Source organism: Podarcis muralis, chromosome 8 (genome assembly GCF_964188315.1).
Source record: "Podarcis muralis chromosome 8, rPodMur119.hap1.1, whole genome shotgun sequence".
Classification (NCBI taxonomy): Eukaryota; Metazoa; Chordata; class Lepidosauria; order Squamata; family Lacertidae; genus Podarcis; species Podarcis muralis.
In genome coordinates this window covers 86,225,870-86,240,498 of record NC_135662.1, presented here as the reverse complement: position 1 = coordinate 86,240,498, position 14,629 = coordinate 86,225,870, and the positions used below count along the sequence as shown (strand labels likewise).

The 14,629-nt window shown below is 48.8% G+C and overlaps 1 protein-coding gene across 6 annotated transcripts in view; it reads right to left on the bottom strand.

The window, feature by feature from the left end:
• The window catches only part of ARAP3 (ArfGAP with RhoGAP domain, ankyrin repeat and PH domain 3), a 39,267-nt gene that overhangs the window by 9,709 nt on the left and 14,929 nt on the right, over window positions 1-14,629 (bottom strand). For all 6 annotated transcript variants that reach the window (XM_028738162.2, XM_028738161.2, XM_028738164.2 and 3 more), the window contains 17 exons: window positions 14,193-14,380; window positions 13,588-13,694; window positions 12,306-12,505; window positions 11,755-11,840; window positions 10,969-11,151; window positions 10,576-10,729; window positions 9,627-9,758; window positions 9,386-9,539; window positions 6,956-7,058; window positions 6,229-6,427; window positions 5,936-5,999; window positions 4,103-4,266; window positions 3,478-3,690; window positions 2,277-2,382; window positions 1,163-1,310; window positions 991-1,059; window positions 357-431 (listed from right to left, as the gene is read on the bottom strand). In XM_028738162.2, coding sequence (XP_028593995.2) covers window positions 357-431; window positions 991-1,059; window positions 1,163-1,310; window positions 2,277-2,382; window positions 3,478-3,690; window positions 4,103-4,266; window positions 5,936-5,999; window positions 6,229-6,427; window positions 6,956-7,058; window positions 9,386-9,539; window positions 9,627-9,758; window positions 10,576-10,729; window positions 10,969-11,151; window positions 11,755-11,840; window positions 12,306-12,505; window positions 13,588-13,694; window positions 14,193-14,380 — 2,345 coding nt within the window. The remainder of the gene's footprint in view (window positions 1-356; window positions 432-990; window positions 1,060-1,162; window positions 1,311-2,276; window positions 2,383-3,477; window positions 3,691-4,102; window positions 4,267-5,935; window positions 6,000-6,228; window positions 6,428-6,955; window positions 7,059-9,385; window positions 9,540-9,626; window positions 9,759-10,575; window positions 10,730-10,968; window positions 11,152-11,754; window positions 11,841-12,305; window positions 12,506-13,587; window positions 13,695-14,192; window positions 14,381-14,629) is intronic.

Genomic DNA, 14,629 nt, shown 5'->3' with positions numbered 1-14,629 from the left:
AGCACAGTTCAGTCAGCCAACCCAGAGGCAGGAATGTCAGCATGTGGTCAAGTAAAGGTGCAGAGTCTGACATTAGAACATTATACACAAATCTTGCAATCAGTTAATGCATTTCAGCATAGAGTTGGAAATTGGCCATGAAGTACAAGGGCATTTCTATGCCTCTGTTAGAGCTGAGAGCCCCTCCATCCTGCCCAGGGGCAGCTCCGTGGTTCTGGCCACTCCAGTGGATTTCCTCACACAAGCAGCCTTTCATGGGCTGATCTCTCCACCTCTGTGAAAAAAGCCAGTGACCTGAGCCCCATATTACCCAATGACACCAAGGGACAGTGGCTGTTGAGAGGACTGTTGCTCACCTTAAGTGTGACACAGCAGTCAGGGTTCTTCTGCTCTAGGTAAACCTCAAGGATGATATCACCAGCCTGTGAGAGCTGTTGAGAGTAAGGTGAGGGGATAATTCTGTTTAGGCTACTTGTAAAGGGATACCCTTGAAGATAGTGCAGAATGCAGATGTGAGGGTTCTGAGAGGTACACCCAGAGCTAACCACGCAACACCAGTCCTGCAGAAATTGCACTGGCTGCTGGTTTGCTACCTTGCCCAATTCAAGGTGTAAACTTTGGACTAGAATTCCCTAAATGACTTGGGGCCTAAATACCTGAAGGAGTGCCTTTCCCAAGATTTGCAGAGTCTGTGGAGGAGACCCTTCTAGTGGTACAGCCAATGTGTGTGGGTTGTTGTGTGAGCATGTGGGACTTTTCTGTGACAAGATCTTAATGTTCAGCATTTCAGACCACCCACAAACATTAAGTATTATTTTTACTAGGCTACAGTGAAGATTTGTCTGCAGGGGATGCTAACCACACAGAATCGGGAGCCTTCATGAATCCTCATGGATCCAAGCCCTCGCATAATGTCTCTTGGGCTGCTGTGGTTGCCTACATATCTGCTGGGCAACATGCCAAAAGGATGGGCAAGCGAAACTGCAATACCTGGACATCCCTCCAGGTAGTAATCAAACTGTTCTCCAGGTCCATCTGCAACACCTGGTCTTCCTCTATCTACAGGGCAGGAGAAGTAATGCAGTTAGCATGGATGCAAAAAGGCAGAGGCCTACTGTGAAGTAACAGGGAGAGCAGTTGGGTGAAGAGGCAGGCAACTCACATTGAAGATAGGAACATAGTTGTCAATCAGTTCCTCCATCACCTTGACTTCATGTTCCCCCGTTCCATCCGTTTGGAAAAGGCTGGGTGCAAAGAGCAGAGCTAGGTTTTTGGTGGTCATCTGGTTGAGGTCAGCACATTTCTGAACCCTGCGATATCAAATGAGAGAAGGCCGTGAGTACCTGCAGGAGTGAGCGGAGGCGCTTCCATGGCTGGCACACTTCCAAGCAAGGGGCATTCTGGTAGCCATGTTTGCATATATCCACCAATCTCCCCCATGTGCAGACGTGGCCCCCTCTGCTGCTTCCCTTCTATCTCCTATATCTCTGATGCCCTTCCTCCACAGGTGGATCAGAAGGCTGCATGCAGTATCTTCTTTACTTGAAGTCTGGAGAACAGTATGGAATGGAGCATAACTTTCTCAATTTCTCCACTTCCAACATGTGAGTCAAACGGGTGGGGGAAGCAGGGGATGTTACTCAAAAGGTTAACCACTTGATAGGACACAAACATATTTTTTTTGGGGGGGGGTATTTTTCAGTCCATGCACATTCCCCCCACCCCATTATGGACTGAATGAGTATGTTGGAAAGGAGAGTGGGAAGAACTGCATGGATTTCGTTAAGCAACTTTTAGGTGGTTCTCCGTGTCCTGATATCAACAGACCAGTGCCACAGCACAGCATTCACTGAAGTTGGTAAGCAGAAGCTGGGCTGTCAAAGAAGAGCAGCCTGCAGAAGAACTGCGCACTGGATTGGTTTGCTAACCTTGGAAGAGGGAACTCAACTAGAAGGAGTTTCCATGTCCACCACTCTTCCAGCCAGGGAAATCCTAGCAGCCTCAGATCTCTCCTCATGCACATCACCATTGTGCGTTGTGCCATCCATCTTTTCTTAGGACTTAAAAGCAACCAGAGTGGTGAAGGGGGAAGGAATTTAGCCTGGGACTGTGGAACTACAGGAGGGGGACTTAATCCTTCCTGGCACCATTTCCCTGATTTTAAATCCAGGGTCTGAAAGGTGTTTTCTGTTCTAAACAGAACACCTTCCACAGGAGCTCTGGGAAGCAAAGAGTGATATTTTTGCGGAGGCCACTGAGGGCGAGTGTAGACTGACCGGTACAGGTGGCCAATCAGAGCAGCCAGGGTCCGGCCATTGAGGCGGGGCAAGCGGCTTATCAGCTCCTTGTATCGCTCCAATCTTTGGGACTTCTGGGAGATTGCTGAAAGGAAGCAGCATAGAATTAAACTTTGGTAAACATACACTGTAAATATTATATTATGTTCTGTTTTATTACTTTACTTATTACATTGATATCCCACCTTCCCTCCAAAAAGCATATGTGGTTCTATCCCTCCCCGTTTAATCCTCCAAACAACTCTAAGAGGCAGAGCCACAGAGGCAGAAAACTTCATGGCTGAGTGGAGATTTGAACCTCCCAGGTCAACATGTGCTGCTTCAGATGGTTTATGATACACTCTTCTGCTTTAATTATATCAATACATACTGGGCTGTATACAAGCAAGAAGAACACCAAAAAAGAAGGGAGCCTTTTCTGGTAATTGGGGAGATATTTAGTATGCAACAGAGCTTGTCTTCCAGAGCAACTTGGTACAAGGAATGCTTGGCTGTGATTTTTTTTAAAAAAAGTTTACTCTGTTTTCCAAATCAGGTTGTCTATTTGGCCAATCTAGTTCAGTATCAACTATTCTGATTGGCACTGGCTTTCTTGGGTGACAAGCCCAACTGCAGGTGATATTAACAATGGGATTAGCAATTCTGTTGTGTGGGGATTGTTATCCAGATCACAGCATGCAGGGAGGAAAGGTTTCCAGCTGTAGCCACAATCTCTGTGAAAGCCACCTGCCCAGCATGGCAAGTAGCATTAGGGGGAAAGTTCCCTTTAGAACCAAATGAAGCTTTTCCCCTAAGCTTTCTTGCTCTCTGTGTGTGAAAGAGGTGAATTTCATGGAGACTGCAGCCAAGGGCAAAGACTTAAAGCTCCCCTTCTCCCCGCCTGTTACAATTTTGACACCCCCATGCCCTGAAAAAGTTGGCATTTAATTTTTAAAAGCACATCAGTTTGTTAGGGTCACATGTAGGCAGACTCTCAGTTTTGTTTTTCTTAACATCATAGAATTCACGGGATATGGCACTGGAAGACAACTTCTTTTGTGCCTCGAATGTATCCCTGCAGTGAGCAAAGCTTTTTGTATGTAACTCCAAAAGTCGTCCCACTGCAGTTGGGACCTAAGGAGTGAAAGGAGGCTTCCGCTGCTGGCTGGCATATAAAGGAGCAGCACAGGAAGGATGGTACCTGCTGCCTCCTTCCACTGAGGGTGCAGGTATGTGGTGAAAACAGGATCCTCCAGCTCCCGGAAAAACCTCTTCAGCACGTCTGTCACATCCTCAATGAAATTGTCACTGATGCGCAGTTTGACGTTTCGAGCATCCCTTCGGAACTCCTCCATCAAAGTCTTGATTCGAGACTTAGCTCCATTCTTCCGATAAATGCCTTCATGTTGTAGCCCTGATGGAGGAGAAGGAGAAATGAGGGAAAGGTAGTCCAGTGAAAAAAATGGCACCTAAGGGCTGTGTCTTTGCAGTTGTTATATGAAAAATCAGCAAGGAGATCCCAGGCAGGAAATGGGAAGGAAAAGTTGCAACTGATTTATATGCATTGCGCGAGAGTGGGACTCATGTTATACACAATGCTCAGTTTTCTTTTACACAAAGCAGCCACAGATGCTGCAATATTGAGTAGAAGACCAGCAAAGAGAAGATAATGGAGACTGTATGACCCTTTCACTCCTTCAAACCTCCTTCAACCATTTTCAGGTAAAATTCCCCATGTTGTTTTTGGTGGTGGGTGGCCACTGATGTGTCGGCTCACAGTAGAATATTGACTTTTGGCCGATGGGAAGAGCCCCTGAGGGACTCACCATACTGGGTGATGAAGGCAATGCAGCTGTTCACGATGATGGGGATGCCACTCCTGCTGAGCTGCTGGTCACGCAGAGCATTCCCTTGCCCCCCTGCTGAAGCCTGAATAGCTGCGCACCATGCGGAGAAGTCCAGCCGCGATGCTCCTTGGAGACAGAACGTCCTAAAACAGAACACAGAATGAGTGCGACTGGTAGGCGAGGAGGCTGGCACCTGTCTCTAGAGTTTGGGCCAGACCTAGGAGTGCAAGAAGAGCCCTCCTGGACCAGACCAAAGGCCCATTTCAGTCCAGCACCCTGTTCTCGCAGCAGCCAACCAGATGCCTCTAAGGAAGTCCACAGGCAGGACATGAGTGCAATAGTTCTCTCCATGTCCAGCACGACGCCACTCTTTCTAACTTGGGGTTTTCTTCCTTCAAGTCCACTGTTCTCAGAACTACATACCCGTCCCCCTGCCACACTCAAGCCCAATTCATTGGCTCCATCACAACCCTCTATTTTCTGGATATTACTCCCACCCCCTTATTACTAACACTCCTTTAATACTATCCTCTTCAGCACAATAATTTAACACTGTTTCCTCCCCACTCCCCTGCTTGCCACTAACTCTTCTTTTTGGCGCAGAGTATAGTTGTTTTAAAACCAGACATATCCTATATCTTGCTCCTCTCTGCTTGCTGGATGCAGGGAAACTGGCAGAATAACAGGGAAAAGGGCAAAGCTGTTCCCAGGCATGGATGCTGAAGTGGGGACAGCCAAGGCAGTGAGCTCTGTATCAGTTGTCAGGAACACTGGGGACACACTTACCTTTCACCCTGCTCTTTCCAGGCACAGGACATGCAGTTTAATGCTCCATGTCTGAGCATGGGGTTTTTTTGGGGGGGGGGGGAGCCTGAGCTTTCCTTGCAAAAACCCGCTCTTTAAAGCTGAATTGGAGTGGATGTCAATTTGAGTTTTCTGCAGATTGCTGTTTGCTCCAATTCAGCTTTAAAGAGCGGGTTTTCACAGGGAAACTTTGGTGCAAAAACGGGGGGCACTTGGACATGGAACTTAAAAGTGCAGGCCATGCCTGGACAGTGTGGAGGAAAAGTAAGTGTGGGAAAGCCCTCAGGCAATACAAGGGATCACAGGCCTTCTACCTGACCTTATGAAGGTGTTTGAACCACTCACTGCTTAGGTCTAGCTTGAACTGGACTGGAACTGCTGCTGGATCAGCAGCGACTGGCAGCTGTCTCCATTTTGTAGGAGTGGTGGATTTGTAGGAAGAGCAGGAGGAAGATGAAAGTGAGGACTCATAGCTCAGGGCCTGCTTCTTCCCCAAGAAGTGTCATGTCATCACTTACTGACGACACCAGTTACTGGTGACATTTGCTCCAGAATCAGTAGTTTTTAGGCACTTCCTTGCCTGTGGAGGTTTTGCAAGCTATCTTCCTCCTCATTGGCTCTGAAATAGGAGCCAAGCAAGGTGGGCAAAACCAAGGCAGATTGGTAACTGGATTGTCTTGCTGCTGTCAGCTCTTCTAATCACTCTGTAGCACTGGAAGGTCTACCTGCAGACAGGGACAGGATAACAACCCCTGAGGGTGGGTTGAAGGGAGAAGGGCACACTCTGCATCTAGAATGCAGCCAGTTGGCTTTCTCCACCAGGAAGTTGCTGAAGGGGAAGAGAAGGCTGCAGACTGACTCTGGCTTTCAGGGCAGGCTCAACTCCTAACATGCTCTTTTCTTGTTTCCGTCAGCCAGTCCCTGCTGCTGCTAACTACATCTTCCCAAGGAAAGCTGGGTTTTGCTCTGTTGAATTATCTGAGGGCCCTTCCTCCTCACACATCTCACCGCCCCATCTCCACCAGGATCAGCATCTCTTTCTTCTCTGGACCATCAGCAAGGGGAACAACACCTACAAGGGAGGGAAAAAGCAGTGGATAGGGAAATCAGAGAAGAGCTCCATGCAGAAGGGTGCAGCCCTATGCCTTCAGCTAAGCCTGAATGAGCCTTCCATTCCATGCCAGGAAAACTACTAATAATAAAAGCAATAAGTTTATAACATTCAAAGGCTAGTGTTGGCATCTGGGCTGCTCTGAAAGTTGGGGACTGCTCTCTCGTTTCCTAGGGCAGGGTCTACTCACTGAGCTCCTGAAGCTGCCGCAGGTTGATGCTGTCCTCAGCTGCCCCCTCTTCTCCAGGGCAGATGAAGAGATGAGATTTCTGGAGGATGAAGAAACCTTGCAGCCACTGATTGGGATTCAACATGGACTTGTAGCAGAGTCTGCCCACCTTCTGGAACTCGTAGCCCAGCAGGCAGTGGCAGCTGAGAGGGGTGAACCACTGCAAAGGAATAAGAAAGCAGACCTGGAGAGGCAAGCCAAAAGGATAATGCACAGGCCCTGTAAAGGTTGGCCAGAGCATGCAAGCTGGATATTGGCCCATCAACCTCCTCTTTGAGGACAGGAATGGTATATAGTCAGGTCAGAAGGATACAGCCTCACTGGAAGACGGACGGGGCACAGGGCTGTGTGCAGATGAGTCTGGCATGAAATCAGAGCAGAGGAATCTACCACATAGCAATTGTTCCTTTCTCCAATGACAAGCTTTATGCTTTTAAAACTGTGTGAGACACTTCGGGACTCCTAAGTGCCAAGTGACTAATATTGAAATAAAGAATGACAACAACAGCAACAACAATAAAGGGGACAAAGGTAGACAAAAGAGAGATCACGTTCTGGCTTAGATTGCCCTAATGAAGGATAGTTTGACTGGCTGTCTTAGGAGAAGGTGGTGGCTGTGCTTTGGAGGTGCATGAATAATCCAGTGTTTTGACACTTTTCATGGGATGCTACTGCTCCACACCATTACCTTGCCAAGGGCACTGGCCCACGACTGCAAACTGTCTGGCCCATCAGTCCCCAGCTGCTGCACTCGCTCGCTGCTCAGATACAGTTCCAGTGTGAAGTGGAACCTGTTTGAAGCAAATGACAGGGTCATGGAGAATGGCTGGCTGGGGAAGCAATTCCTCCACTTTTCCTCAGAGCCAGAACAGGCAAGACACGAGGCCATAAAGCATGGGATAGCTTAGAGCACGAAGCTCTTAATATCTCAGAACCGTGGGTCATGGGTTCGAGCCCCATGTTGGGCAAAAGATTCCTGCATTGTAGGGGGTTGGACTAGATGACCCTCGTGATCCCTTCCAGCTCTACAGTTCTATGATTCTGTGCTAAAATAGAGACATCTTAGTGCTTTCGCCTCTGGTCGTTTTCCCAACACAAATTCTTCCCCAGCCTCACAGAACTGCTAGTGGGGATGTACTGGACTCTCCTTCACTGGAGGTTTTTGAGCAGACATTGGATGGCCATCTGTCATGGGTGCTTTAGCTGAGATTCCTGCCTTGCAGGGGGGTTGGAGTAGATGACCCTCAAGTTCCCTTCCAACTTTACAATTCTATGATTCTCCCCAGCAAGGAAAATAGCAGTTTTGAGGACAATTTAGATTGGGAAAACGGTGCAGACAGAAGTTTGAACTCCTGTCCCAGAGCATCGTGGCCTCAATCCCATTTAGGCACTTTTAAAAAAGAATAAAACAAAAATTTTGAGAAATACAGTTCTGGATCTCCTCCATCTTGCAGGAGATCAGTGCTCAGCTGCACCCTGGACATGCCTCACATGAGAATGTGTCACAGGCTGCTCACATGAGGAGGAAACTGGTGTGATTCTGCCTTCCTCAGACTCCAAGGGTCAGTTCCCAGCAGTGGCTCCTTCTCATTCACCTCACAGAAGCAAGTGGTGACAGAACTGGACCAAGGCCCTCCAAAGAGCACAACCAGGTTGTTTTTATTGGGGGGGGGGGGACAGCAGAAGAGGCACTGCCAACCTTTGTAAGGCTTCAGATATCTGCTGAAGCAACATCATCCCAGAAGAGGTGAGTGACAGGGACGGCCAGCAGAGCTCATGGGGGGCTGTCCTGCCAAAGCCCTGCCAAGCTACAGTCCTCTGAATCTGACTTTCCTTGACTTGTCCTCACTTTCTGATACTTTATGTGACCTTACCAGATGGGTCTTTATGCGATGTAACTTTTCTTAAATAAGCCACTCTGCTCCCGCTTTCCCTGCAAATTCCTAGCCCCGGTAAAAGAAGATATCAGGCAGGTGTACTGCTTTTTGACATTTCTTTCCCATGATCTCACTTGAAAACATTGGGTTAGACACCAATATTTCTTTCATATTGAAAAAAGAGATACCAACTGTTGCCATGTTTAAAATGCCCCCTTCCGCATTCTCTGCAATGAATAGTTAAGTCTATTTAAGGGAGTGGTGTGGTTTTTTTGGTAACCCTCTCCTGTATATTTTTTCCAGTAAGGTGGTTACATTAGATGCTTGCTAACTTCTACAGGAGTCTACGTGAAGGGTAGGTTTAAATGGTTCCAGTGCTGTACAAATGTTGTACATGGTTTCCTCTGACATATGGAGTAATTATTTGGCCATATACATCTGAGACATGAATGATAGTAACTTATTTCATTGTAGTTGCTGCAAGAGCAGCCACTATGAAGAGGGCAAAGCACTGTGAAAACCAACAGTAGCACACAGGGCCATCTTAAGCATGTCCAGCGCCATGGTGCAAAGATCCCTCCAGTGCCGCCGCCCCCCACAACTCGAAAACAAGGGAGAGGGCGGTGGAAAATGTCCTCTGCCTCCCCCACCACCCCGATCCCCTGCGTGGCAGCGGTGATCAAACAGGAAAACGTGCTGGCGGACATGCTCTCTGGTGTCGGGGTGCCCTAGAAGGCAGCCCCAGAAGGCTGCGCGCCGCCTTTTGCCAGGAAGCAGTAGGAGAACAACAACAACAACCGGGAGCAGCGCCATCTTTAGCAGATGCAGAGACTTGGGGGGGGAAGCTGCACAGCTTCCATCCTAAGCCTCTGCAGGGATCGCTCTCCTTCTAAAGAGGCTTGGGAAGGAAGCTGCACGCCCGCCAGCCATATAGTTGGCAGGGCGCAGCTGGCGGGCGTGCAGGGAAAGGGGAGGCTGCCGACAAAGCCACGCAGCTCCCCCACTCGCTAGGGCACCCCTGAGAGGCCAGCGCCTAAGACCAGTGGGAAAGACGGCTCTGGTAGCACATGAATGACAAGAAGTAGCACGAAACATCCGGTGGCTGCCAGGGAGAGCAACTGTGTGGCATCACCACTAGCAACACACCACACAGATGTGACCTGACTTCTGTCATGATTCATTTTAGGGATAACTTTTAGATGGAAGGGGACAAGAGCTGAATATGTCATATTCTCACATACCTTTCTGAGGAGATAGGACTAACCAGCCCATCTGTTCTGTTCACACCCAGTGAAAGCACATCAGCCATTTCTATCTTCCCCACGGGCTCGGAGCTCCTGTCTGTCTCATAGAAGAGGAAAAACTTCTCCAGTGAGCACCAGACTCTCTGAAAGTCTACATGAGAGAGAGAGAGAGCGTTGGCCAAGGGCCTTACTCCATTTGACCCACAGGTTGTAGGGCCCACCCTTTCCTCACACTTACCCTCTCTGCTCTTCTTGGTGGCAGCCATTTTTGTCACAACTGGGGCCTTGTACAAGTAGCCTTGGTGTACCACAGGTTGTGTAATCTCATTGTAGACTCCTTCTGTGCTCAATTCCTCCACACTGACATTGCCTATCAAATGCACAAAATTCATTTGTGTATCCTGTTTGAGGAATGCCCATACATTGTCGCTGAACACACATCTACAGAGTATTCTACAAATGAGGCAAGCAAGCAGGAAGTGCAAAGAACTTATGTAGAACTGAGTGGAAGTTCAATAGCTGACAAACATGAAACCTTCTGTACAAATAATTTCATTTAAAAATAATAGCTTGTCTTTGCTCAAAACCAGCTTTCATACTCCTATAAAGGTAAAGGTACCCCTGCCCGTACGGGCCAGTCTTGCCAGACTCTAGGGTTGTGCGCTCATCTCACTCTAGAGGCCGGGAGCCAGCGCTGTCCGCAGACACTTCCGGGTCACGTGGCCAGCGTGACAAGCTGCATCTGGCGAGCCGTTTACCTTCCCGCTAGTAAGCGGTCCCTATTTATCTACTTGCACCCGTGCTTTCAAACTGCTAGGTTGGCAGGCGCTGGGACCGAGCAACGGGAGCGCACCCCGCCGCGGGGATTCGAACCTCCAACCTTTCGATCGGCAAGTCCTAGGCGCTGAGGCTTTAACCCACAGCGCCACCCGCATCCCCTTTCATACTCCTATAGTTTGCTTCAAATTCCAAGGAGTAGTTTTGGTAAAGGAAACTGATGTTTTTGTAGAAGGTTGTGATGTAAAATTAAACACACTTACCGGACTTTTTATGAGCTGATACCAAGAAACAAGTACATAGCAACAAAATTTAGGAGTGTCCGCTGGGAAAGATGTGATGCGATTAAATGGATAAAATGCTTATCCTCTTGCATAAACACACACACAGAGAGACATGTCTGAGGTTACCTGGGCAATTGCCTTGCTGGTCCTGCCCGTTGTTGCCCCAGGGCTTGGCTTTAGAAACGAACCCGCAACCTCCTGCCTCAGTTTCCTTGGTGGTTGCAAAGAACTGCAACATTTTCTTCAGAAGTCCAGGCCCAGACACAGCCACACACAGAGCCTGAGAAAATAAAAGCGGTCAGTGGAGCTAATCAAGGTAGCCGACTTCCTACAGCAGCTTCAGATGCTGCAGTCTGAATCTCTGGGGAAGGCAGCTCAACAGCCCTCTGGATAACAGTAATGGCTTCCCACCTCCTGCCTGTGTGGGCAGTGCACTGAAATTCACATGTGGGAATTGCAGCCCCTTCATATCCTCAGGATGGGTTTCCAAATACATAACAACTTACATCATGGCCTTACCTGCAAAATATTTTCCTGACTGCTGTACTGTGGGTGTGGCATGCGGTAGCGCCCATAGCGGTACTTGCGAGTGATGAATTCTCGCCTCTGCTCAGCACTGGCCTTGGGGTGCAAGCCCTCAGAAGGTGGGAGGTGCGCTGCCCAAAACCTGTTCACTTGCTCGTTCCCCAGCATGATGAATAGCTTTAAGAAAGAGGGTTGGGGTGACATTCAGCTTGGAGAAAGAGCACACTCCAGATCCCCAGAGGGGGTCAAGGAAGAAGAGCACCTTAAGCTAGTCAAGAATCTCAAGTTAATACTAGATCTGTCCATCGTTCCTTTCCACAACTGTGCTCTGCATTTCTACAGATCTAGTCCCTACTAGATCTGTAGATCCCTACTAGCGGGTGGCACTGTGGGTTAAACCAGAGCCTAGGGCTTGCCAATCACAAGGTTGGTGGTTTGAATCCCCACGACGGGGTGAGCTCCCATTGCTTGGTCCCTCCTCCTGCCAACCTAGTAGTTCAAAAGCACATCAAAGTGCAAGTAGATAAATAGGTACCACTCTGGCAGGAAGGTAAATGGTACTTCCGTGCACTGCTGGTTCGCCAGAAGTGGCTTAGTCATGCTGGCCATGTGACTCGGAAGCTGTACGCCGGCTCCCTCGGCCAGTAAAGAGAGATGAGTGCTGCAACCCCAGAGTCGTCCAAGACTGGACCTAATGGTCAGGGGTCCCTTTACCTTACCTAGTCCCTACCATTATTATTATTTTTCCAGTTTCTGGGCCCTCAAGGAAAGGCTTAGTACCTGAACCATCTCATTGCTCCAGATGCTTGTGTCCAGCTTCAGACTCTGCACCTTTGAAATGCTCGAGCCCAGGCTCCGGTGTTGACCTGCGGAAGCAGGGAGGCTATAAAAGCATAAACTTCATATGACACACATACGATGCAGCTGCAGGTGGCACAGAGGGCCAGTCTCACATCCAGGCCCAAAGTAGCTGCATCTGCATGCGAGGCCGTGAGAGAAGCTCTTGAGCTCCAGCCTCATGCAGAGCTGCTCATTAGCTTCAGTATAAAGCACTTAAAACTCGGTTGAGTGGGTGATTGGAAGCTGCTCTGGCCTCAGGCACAGGGTCAGAGACACTAAATCTGTTGTAGCTTAGGTTGTGGGACTCACATTTTGGTACTGCTTCCAGTTCCAGAATGCCTAGTCCAGGCCTGCCACCAAAGGTATGGAGTGGCCTTCTCCTCCATCTGTCCTCCTGCATATCCTCATATAACGAAGACATCCTCATCCACTCTCTCATCCACACAATCTTGCAGATGGGAAGGTGCACAACAACACATAGATGCACTTGCCTGCGCACTGCTTGCAGATCACCACACACAAGTTGACGGAAGCCCAGTCAGGGCTCAAGGTGCGACAATCGGCACAGAACCTGTTGGCTTTGTTAGACCAGATCTTCTCAGCCACCTCATAGTCATAGAGTGTCTCAGCAATGGAGTTCTGCAGGGTCTCCATCCACTCCCTCTTCTCTCGCTCAGACTCTGCTCCAAAACTAAGGGAACACAGATCTAACACTGCAGGTTCTGTCTTCCCATAAAACACCCTGCAGTGCCACAAACATTCTGCTTGCAACACCCAGAGCCCAAATGGGCTGCTGCTTCTGCTCCAGACACAGCCAAGGATGACATTAAATAAACTGCAGTCCCTCTGCAGTTTCTGTCAAACCCTCCCCATGTCCTGAGAGAACAATGCCCTGCCCTTTTTAGATACCTGAGCAGGTGGAGTGCTGGCATCAAGTTTGGGGGAGCTCTTGGACACAGGATTGCCTACCTTCCATCATGCCTCCATCTCCAGCTGCCACAAAAATTTCCAGGGCTCTGATGGAGGGAGTGAAGCATGATGGAGCTGGTACTCTACACCTTCCAGGCAGGGAACTTTGCAGCAAGCTCATTTTTCCTGGAAAGAGTAAAGTAGCAATGCCCTCATGCTCCTTGGAGCACAAGAAAGCTGCTGCTTTTATCCTTCCTTCCACGTGTCCTTGCTCTCAGTGGAAACCTTTGTGTTTGCCCTGAGGCCCCTGCCAAGAGGGCTTCTGCAACAAGTTCCTACTTCCTAGAGGGCTGGCTATGCCCTTGGAGGAAGTGAGGCAGGAAACCTCCCCCTCTGGGAAGCCCATGAGGTTGGCTGCTGTGCTCCTTCCAGGTGTCACAAGGAAGGAAAGCTCGCCCAGGTGCCCTAGCAATGTTGTCTAGGGGGCAAGTTGCCATTTTCTCATGCGTGGAGCACCTGGCAGCGGTGGAGCAAGACTTCCTTGTGCTCCAATGGCTAAGAAGAGTGGAAGAGTCATTGCTCAATGCCTTGTGGTGCTGCAGGGCTCTCTGGGGGCAATCTTCCATTTCTCAATGGAAGGTATACATGGAAGAGACAGCGGGGTGCTCTTGCACTCTTGTTTGTTCTGCTACTGCCAGGCACCTCTATGTAGAAATGGGAGACTGGCCCAGCTTTTAGGATCAGCAGTGGGTCTTGCTGGGCTGTTGGCCTGGCAGTAGCTCAGCCTTACCAGTGCTTAATGCTGCTTCTACCCAGCATGCAATTCTTCAGCACGTGGATTTTTGTAACACCAGCGTGTCTTACCTGAAGATTTTGAATGGCGTGATGAGCTCAAAGGTGCGGCCTTTGGCTTCTCGGATAGTGGCACCATGCATCTCAATGAGGCAGATGGCAATGCCCATTTTAAAGAACTGTGGGTGAAATTGGTACAATAATAATCAGACTTCAGCTTATAGCCACAGTGATGTACCCATTACAGATTTACAGCTCTATCCTTGACAAAAGCAAAAGCCATAAAAAGTAGCCAAAACATGTTTCCTTCCATTTCTTGTTGAGAAATGCTGACTGCTAACTTGGTCTTCCAACAGCTTTAAATCTTCAGTTAAATCCTCAGTGATGACATCATCCAAATCCCATTACCAGACACAATACTATTTATTCTACTAATGGAGAAGCAAGGGTCCTTCTCCTTCCAATTCCACCCAAGGAAAGCCCTCAAAGCCAAAAGGTCACCTCTTCCCCCAGTTTATCAAGTCTGAGGAGCAGAAAAAACATAGAGTGGCCCCAAGTTGCTCCTCCAAACTCCTAAATTAGGCACAGCACCAAAAAATCTGTTTCAAAAGTATTTGGGGAGGTTCAGAAAGTTCTCTAGACTGGGCTTCTGACTGCTGAAAGGCTCTGGTGCTCACCTGTTCACTTTTGTATAACCACATCTCAGCCAGTACAAGCACCACATACAGCTTGGATTTGTAGCCTTTGAGCTCCAGGTGCCCAGATTTTTGGAGATGAGTGGTGCCACTGAGGCACGGCCGGGGACACAGCAGCCGCTGCTCAGCCACTCTCTGCTGCAAGGCGCTACACCACTCATTCCGCTGAGCTGCAGGGGCAATTGCCAAAGGCCAGAGTAAAGTTTCAGTGAGAACTGACACACGCAGAACGAACAACAGCAACAGCAACAATTTCTACCCTGCCCATCTGGCTGGGTTTCCCCAGTCACTCTGGGAGGCTTTCAACAAAACATTAAAAACAGAATAAAACTTCAAACTTTAAAAACTTCCCTAAACAGGGCTGCCTTCAGATGTCTTCTAAAAGTCAGATAGTTGTTCATTTCCTTGACATTTGATGG